The sequence below is a fragment of the Martes martes genome (assembly GCF_963455335.1).
Source record: "Martes martes genome assembly, chromosome: 7".
NCBI classification, from domain to species: Eukaryota; Metazoa; Chordata; class Mammalia; order Carnivora; family Mustelidae; genus Martes; species Martes martes.
Window position 1 is genome coordinate 18,667,925 of NC_137894.1, and position 8,641 is coordinate 18,676,565.

Genomic DNA, 8,641 nt, shown 5'->3' on the forward strand with positions numbered 1-8,641 from the left:
CTTCTTTTCCTCCAAAATGGAGAGGTGTAAGTTTCATTTTCTTTTGAAAAATTTTTTATTTATGTGAGAGAGAGAGACAGCGAGAAAGCACGAGTGGGGGGAGGGGCAAAGGAAGAGAGGGAGAGAGAAGCAGACTCCCCCGCTGAGCGGGGAGCCCGATGCGGGACTCGATCCCAGGACCCCAGGATCATGACCTGAGCTGAAGGCAGATGCTTAACAGACTGAGCCACCCAGCTGCCTGGAGAGATGGAACGAGGAGACAGCACCAGTGAAACTGTTCTGGATAGAACAACGAAGACAGGCAGCTGTGTGTGTGTGTGTGTGTATGTGTGTGTGTGTGTGTGTGTGTGTTTGCGTGTGTGTGAGAGCCAGGTGGAAAGAAGGAGAAACTGGCTAGTGGGCTCCACACAGGTTCTTTCTCAATGGCAGCAGACTGCTGAAAGGCTTTCTGGCATGGTGGCTTACGCTTACCCGAGAAACAGGGATGAGGGCCATCTGCCAAAGTAATGACAGTGGAAGGCGGGTCAGAGGGGATGGGTTCGTGTCCTTGCCTGTCAGTCACTGGTTTGTGACGGGCCCAAGTCAGAACCTAACCAGACCTGAGCTCTCGTCGTGGGTCAACAGGCCCGGTGACCCCTCTCTGTGGGGTTGGGGCAACGCTCCACAAGCGAGAACACCTAACACAAGAAATGCTGGCTTGGGGACAAGCACGTGCCAGGGCTTCGGGTCAATGCCAAGGCCAAGTTACAGTCCAAGAGCCAGAAGAGGGAGAGAGAGAGAGAAAGAGGCAGTCAGGATAACTATGACTGAGAAGCTGTCCACGCGCCAGGCCCTGGGAGAAGGAGGGGGAGACATGTCAGCTACCTGCCCTGGGCTGTAGAAGATCAGAGGAACTACACTTTAGGGGCAAAATCTACACTGAGGCTCCGAGACCCAAAAGAGCCCGGGATGTTCCCCAGTGTGCAAAGAGTCCTCTGTGGCCCTTTCGCCACCCAAAGCCCAATGCGAGGCAGAGGCCTCAGTCAGGCTCTTCTCGGATGGGGCTCTCTCCCCCAACCCACAACTCTGTCTCTCACGTGAGTCCTTGGCTTCTGCCCAGAGAAACCCAAACGCTTCCAGCGGACCAGTGAGCTGAGCCACCCTCTCTGGCCTGACTCTGAGTCTCCTCCTTGCCACCTGGCTCCACGCACAGTCACTGAGCTTCCAGAACCCCAGCCCCGGTGGCTTAGGAGAGCAGGCACCTCAACTAAAGCCCAGTCCACTTAAAGCTGTCATCGTCTGAAGAAAGATGTCCAATGCCAGCGTGGGAGACCACGAGCTTCACAGTTCCAGTCTCGTCTGTACTCCCCCACCTCACGCCCAGAATCTCTCCCTCTCTACTCCCACACCAGCCAGGCACAGGACTCCCGGCTCAGAGAGTGCATGCAAGGCAACCTCAGACCGGAAATCAAAACCAGATAACTAGGTCACAGGTGACTGTTATTCTGGGCCTCCCCCTGTCCACCTCGAGCTCCTGACACTCGGGTCGGAAAAATCCTGCCCCGTGATTTTCACACCTGGCTTCTGCTTGGTTTTTGTTTTGTTGTTTTTTAATCATAAGAACAAGCTGTCTGCGGCATGACAACGTTCCCCTGCTGACAAGTGAATTACTTAGGCCCACCTGAAATTCTGGGCCAGGTATGTCCCACTCGGTAGCTATTTTAAGCAAAACTATTTAAGGCAAGTTCAAAATCATTTCAGGCTCTTAGATCTTTCAGGGGCCCTGGCAGCCAGCCTGCCTTTTTATGTTCAGATTCAGAACCAACAAATTAGCTCAACACCCCGGGCAAAGCAAAAATGCAAGGGAAAGGACGGTGTCGCAGCGCCACTTTTGAGATAAACATCACTTCCGAAAGCTACAGATGCTGAGATGTCGTGATTTGGTTTGTGAGGACGTCTTGTCGGACAAGAAGTAGACAGCTTGTCTCTTCTTGGAGTCATCAGTGTCAAAGGCTGTGACGTGCGTGGGTTGCAGTGAGGGCCACATGCACCCCAAGACACTTTGCAGGAGAAAGAAGCCTGGTGGGCCACCACGGTTCCAGCGCTCTGGGTCCGGCTCTGTCCAAACAGCCCTGTGATCCGAGCCAGGCCTTTTGGTTCCCCAGGTCATGAATTGCTTGACAAGCAGACGGCCCCAGCTCGGGAGGTCTAAAGCAGGGGCTTCTGAGCCAGGCCCACAGGCACCTGTACGCCCACAGACAGGCTTTACACAATCCAGGAATGCCATGACGGGTACGTATGATGTGCATTTTTCTTTTCTTCCCCTTGCACGTGTCATGTGTACCTACATATATGTGTACATATGTGTATGTGTATATGTGTGTGCATACATACATGCATATCTGCATACATATGTACATATCACTATATGATATATATACATATGTACATATCACTTTCAGATAGAAAGAAAAGCACCAAATGCTTAGACACAATTATGTATATAATTTGTATGTTACAGACACAGACGTAAGTACCCATATATGTATATTAAGACTTAAAATGCTGCAGATCAAGTTTCTTCCTTCCTTTCCCAGTTCCTTCCCCAGCCCTCCCTTCTTAGAGGCTACCACTAACCTGAATTTGATGTGGATGCTTCCTATATGCGTAAGCATTCATAAATAATACAGAATTACTTAGTCGGTTATTTATTTTTTAAATTTAACTTTATTTTTTCAGTGTTCCAAGATTCATTGTTTATGCACCACACCCAGTGCTCCATGCACTATGTGCCCTCCTTAATACCTACCAACAGGCTCACCCAACCCTCCATCCCCCTCCCCTCCAAAACCCTCAGTTTGTTTCTCAGAGTCCACAGTCTCTCATGGTTCATCTCCCCCTCCGATTTCCCCCAATTCCCTTCTCCTCTCCATCTCCCCATGTCCTCCATGTTATTCCTTATGCTCCACAAGTAAGTGAAACCATATTATAATTGACTCTCTCTGCTTGACTTATTTCACTCAGCATCATCTCCTCCAGTCCCGTCCATGTTGATGCAAAAGTTGGGTATTCATCCTTTCTGATGGCTGCGTAATATTCCATTGTACCTATGGACCATATCTTCTTTATCCATTCGTCCATTGAAGGGCATTCTTGGTTCTCTCCACAGTCTGGCAATTGTGGCTGTTGCTGCTATGAACACTGGGGTACAGATGGCCCTTCTTTTCACTACATCTGTATCTTCGGGGTAAATACCCAGTAGTGCAATTGCAGGGTCATAGGGAAGCTCTATTTTTAGTTTCTTAAGGAATCTCCACACTGTTTTCCAAAGTGGCTGCACCAACTTGCATTCCCACCACTTAGTGCGTTTTGTAGTTTCCATAAATACCCTGCACCATGCATCTGCGACGCACCATTCCGCTCACCATCACTTTTGTGATTTATCTATGTAGACATGTATCCGGTATACGCCTTTCCGACTACGGCACGGCATTCTATCATGGGACTGTTTTGATTTCATTCTCCATTCTTCTACTGACGGGATATTCAGGCTGCGTTTCCCTTCATTTAAAAAGTGCCTCTGGGACAGCACTCTGCAGGGCTCCTTGCGTCCTCGCGTGAACTCGTCTCTCTAGCGGAAGCCCGGAGGTGGACCCGCGGACAGAATTCTACCTCACTGCCAGGTGCCCCCCCTGTGCTCCGAGGCGGTTCTCCCGATTTCCACTTCCACCAGCAGCACCCGGAATCTCCATGGGCTCCACATCCTCGCCAGCGCTAGATACGAACACCTCTCCGCATCTGCCAATCTGATGGCATGAAGCAGTATCCCTCCTTACTGCCCCACGTCATGTTCCCATCCCTCCGGGGAAGCTGAGCGGCTTTTCTCGAGTTTACTGGCCACTTGACTTCCCTCTCCCGGTTTCCACTCCCCTCCCCACCCCACCCCACCCCACCCCACCCCACCAAGAGGCTACTACTAACCTGAACTTGAGGTGGGTGCTTCAGACAGGGCATTGAACTCGCTATGCATATACTTCTCCATTTTTCTACCTGGCGTTTCTTTTACTTACTGATTTGATTGCTTTTTACTTTATTTATTTGAGAGAGAGAGCACAAGCCAGGGTGAGAGTGGGATAGAGGGGCAGAGGGAGAAGGAGAAGCAGACTCCCACCCGATCAGGGAACCTGATGTGGGACTGGAGCCGGATTCGGGACTCGATCCCAGGACCCTGGGATCATGACCGGAGCCGAAGGCAGAGGCTTAACTGACAGCCACCCAGGTGCCCTGATATATAGCTTTTTAAATAATCTACGCACTAACTTGTGTGCCATAAGCCATAAATACTTTTTCTAGTCTATTACATGCTTTTATCCTGTTATGATGTGTTATACAGACCTCTTCACGGCTCAATCTCTTCCTTTATTTGTTCTTTCCATGTTTTGTTTAAGAAATCCTTCCCTGCCCCAAAGTCATATAGGTATTCCACTCTAGTAATTTCTAGCTGGCATTTACTGTTGGGTAGTGTGAGGTGAGGTCAGGATCTGATTATTTTCCCGATTCAGTTCTCTCGGTGCCATTGACTGAAATGCCTACCCTTCCCCATCCATCTGTAACAGTTCTGTTCACACATACAAGCTCCCACACCTGCCTGGGTTTGAGTTGATTCATCGCTGTTGCAAGGAACCATCCCCAGGGCCAACGTCCAACTGTCACGATCACCCCAGCTTCATGGGAAGTTTTGTTCTCTGGCAGAATACACTGCCCTCCCTTTCCTCCCTTCCCAGAGTTGTCCCAGGGATTCTGGGAACTTACTCTTCCATGTGAATTTTAGGATACGTTTGTGTGATTTCATATCCCATAGAAAACCCTGCTGGCACGTCAACTAAATTAGAGATTCAGAGATTAATGGGGGGGAGGGGCATGTGATAATCAGTCCTCCCGTCCATGAACATAGCTTATCCCTCCATTATTCAGACCACTTCTTCAATACATCGTTCAAATATTTTAAAATCTTCTGGTAAGTTTCACATTTTTTCAAAAACGTATTCCTAGGTTTCTAACGGCTTTTATGCTAGAGCGTATTCTCATTTCTTTTCTCTTCTCGAATGCTGCTCTTGGAGAGGTTGCTACTGTTATCAAGCATCCTGCCCAGTTCTATGACTACTTATAATAGTCTTTAGGTTCTCTCGGATTATCCGCATAGTTATGCCATCTATCAGTAAATGACATTTGACTCTTCCTCCTTCCCTTCCTTCCTTCCTTTCACATTGTGGTTCATTACCTAGGACCTCAACTATCATGATGAATAAAGAAGTGAAAAAGAGGTAGTTTGTCTGGTTCCTGACGATACACATTTTTCAAAGGAGAAGATCCAGAGCCACGATCGATCTGTAAGGCTTCCATGTTCAAGAAAGGTGAATAACCTTTCACCTGAATAACCGTCTCAATTACCTTTGCACCATGTAAAATAACACGGAATCGGGTTATTAGTTGCACGAGAGGGGGTAAAACATTCGAGCCAGAAGTTAGAGCTTCGAAAAGGCCCAGGAGAAAAGCAGGGCTGTGAGTCAGGGCAGGTACCGGGCACAACACTAATTGCCCATTAAGGGTTTGGGGAAAGAGTCACACAAAGGACACTTAGACATGGCTTGCTTCCCCTCAGTTTGCTTATCCATAAATCAAAGCTAATAATATCTACATCTTATTTATGAGTCACAAATTCTCCTGGCTGAAAAAGGCAAATAAGGTTTTTAAAGAGTTCTTATTGAGTAGGTAGAGGGTGGAATGCTCCAGGCCTTTTCCACATTAGTAGTTCACTTGGGGGAGGGAGGGAGAAGAGAGAGTATTGGGCTCTCCTTGAGCAATCTCTCTCTCTCTCTCTCTCTCACACACACACACGCCTTGGAGACAGCCCGGATCCCGAACCAACAAATCCCCTCCGTTTGCAAAGGTCTCCATAGTGGCATCCCCACCCCAGCCCCCCGCCTCCCAGGCTGAGTTGACCAGGCTGGGTGCGGTCCACCCTGCGGCTGCCCTGGACAGAGCTGGTGAGACGTGGAGAGACTCCCCCAGAATGTCCCAGGTCGGGGCAGGTACACACCTGAAGGAACCTCCCGCACAGGCAAAATGAGAACAGCAGACTTTGCGTATGAAATTCAACTCTGACAGAAGTTGTTTCAAAGCCCTGGCATTTCTGATGCTGGTGGACAGGAACGGTGAGGGGGAATCTATTGCGTGTGTGCCTCTCGTGGAAACGTCTGGGAGGCCCTTTGTAATTTACTGTGCAGCTGAAGAGTCACTTTTACCTGAAGACAAATTAGCAGGCCACCTGGGCCAAGCAGTGAGGTGTAGCAGGAGCCAGCAGGGGGGCGGGAGGGGGGCTTAGCCATGAATGGGGATGGAAGCCCGAGGACCACTTTCCTCAGTCTGGAACATCACCCAGGGAGATTTCGGAACCATGGGGAGAAAAGAAGCCAGTGCTGCCCAAAGGCAAAAACTCCAATCACAGGACGTTTGCAGACACCTGAACAGTGCATACAGATGGACAGATCTAGCCACACAAAAGACAGGACGGCATTCTCCCAGACACACTAGGACCCACCACATGAAGTACAGAGCCAGCAGCAGAAATCTACTTTTCCAGAAGGAAAAGATGCTACACACATCTCACATTAGCAGCATCTGTGTGAGACTTAGGATGCAGAAGAAATGTCATTTACATTAGGGCCACACCACACTTTGCTGGCTTCTGTCACGGATAATGATGAAACTAAATTTAACACTGCCTGACATTACAGCTTGAGTTATGAGCTGGTGCTTCCCTGTCGTTTTGCTTGATCCTCTGAGTGTATAGTATGTAGGAGATTGGTTAACTGCGCTGAAAGGTCCCCTGGCGGGACAGCACGCTTCGGTCCCCTGCAGCCCCTCCACCAGCTGTCAATCAACCCCTTGCCCCACGGTCACTCTGTGGGATTGGGGCAAGGGAAAGGGATCTGCCTCAGGGGTCCTTTGGAGTTATGCCACCTTCCTGCCCAGGGCTTGTCCTCTCTTGCTAACCCAGTCATAGCGACAGCCCAGGTCGTGGAAGGACTCTGGGCTCACTGACCAGGGTCAAGCCCAGGCCTGGGGTTTTGCTGCTAGCCAACACTGGATCTTCCCAAAAACTGTGGCGGGTACACACTGACACCGCCCCTACAGATGAAGAAGATGGGGAAGTGACTTGCCTAAGGTCATACAGCTAGTTTGTAGAGAGCTACCACTGGAACAGCCACAGAAGCCTAAAAACAAAGGAAATTCCGGGAGCCTGGAGGGGTTTTCAACGCAGGAGCCCCTGCCTCCAGCCCCCTGTGAGCTTGCAGAATCCTAAGCCGCCGGCAAAGCCAAGCCGGCGACGGATGCTTCCAGATTTCAGTACCTAGCCGCCCTCCCTCCCCTCCGCGATCCGCGACACCGACACCGAAGGAGCCCAGGACCCCGAGACTCTGGGCCATGCGCCTGTCACCGCCGACTCGCGGCGGGACGCCCTGGCGCGCGCTCAGGGTCCAGAGCCCCGCGCCGCCCGTCGAGACCCGCGGGCCCGGCGCAGCGGAGCCGGGGCTCCAAGGCCAAGAAGAGCTTGATGGGCACTGAGGACAGCGCCCGCGGGCAGAGCGCGGCGCCCGAGACCGGCTCCCTCTCCCGCCGCGCCGGGCAGGTGCCCGCGCCGGGCCGCTCGGCCCTCGGAACTGCCCCTCCGGGCGCGCCAGGCCTGCGTGGGCGCCCCCCCAACCCCCGCGGGCCACCCGGTGGGCCCAGCCGAACGTCCCGGGCGCCGCGTCCCCCGGCGACTCCACGCAGGGCGCCCCGGCCGCCCCCCGACCGCGCGGGCCGAGCCGTTCGGGACCCCTGCCCGCGCGCGGCCGCGAGCCGGAAGGAGGCGCCCCCTCGCGCCGTGCCCACCGGCGGCCGGGAAAGTTTTGGGCGCTCGGGGCCGGACGCACTCACCTGGCCCAAGTTGAGGTAGCCGTGCTCTGCGGCCACGCGGTCCGCCTCGGCCGGGCCGCCCAGCACTTGCACTGCCCAGTGGTTGGTGTAGACGGGGCGCGGCGGCGGCGGCGCGGAGCAGGCGGCGGGCAGCGCGAGCAGCAGCAGCCAGCGCCAGGGGCGCGGCGGGAGCGACCGGAGCCCGGGCCCGCCGGCGCCCCCCGCGTCCGCGTCCTCGGCGGTGGCGGCGGCGGCCCGGGGCGGCGGCCGGGGCCCGGGCGCAGGCGGCGCGCGCGGAGGCATGGCAGCGGCAGGCTCGCGCGGCGCCCGAGCGGCGAGTGCGCCGGGGGGTGGGGTGCCGCCTTTTAAAGCCGCTCCGCGGCGGGGAAGCGCCGCCGCCGCCGCTGCGGGCGGGAGCGAGGGAGGAGGAGGCGGCCGCGGCGCGTTCCCGCCCGCGCGGCCGGGTGGCGCCCCTGGGCCCGCGCTCGTGCGGCCCGCACCGGGACGGGCGCAAGCCGCGGGCCGGGCGGCGCGGGAGGCCCGGAACGCCCCCCACCCGGGAACTTCTCGCGGACTTTTGGGGCTCTCGGGACAGACAGACCGGGGCGGCCCCGAGCGGCGGCCTTGGCCCTGCGCGTTCTACCAGGAGCCCCGAGGGCCGCCGGGGCAGCTCAGGTGAGTCCGGACTGGTGGGCCCAGG

General features: G+C 54.2%; 1 protein-coding gene across 2 annotated transcripts in view; it reads right to left on the reverse strand.

Moving 5' to 3' along the window:
- The window catches only part of PCSK6 (proprotein convertase subtilisin/kexin type 6), a gene marked incomplete at its 5' end in the record, with an annotated part of 179,205 nt that extends 170,961 nt beyond the window's left edge, over positions 1 to 8,244 (reverse strand). For both annotated transcript variants that reach the window (XM_080808819.1, XM_080808818.1), the window contains one exon: positions 7,963 to 8,244. In XM_080808819.1, coding sequence (XP_080664945.1) covers positions 7,963 to 8,244 — 282 coding nt within the window. The remainder of the gene's footprint in view (positions 1 to 7,962) is intronic.
- Positions 8,245 to 8,641: the final 397 nt, after the last annotated feature.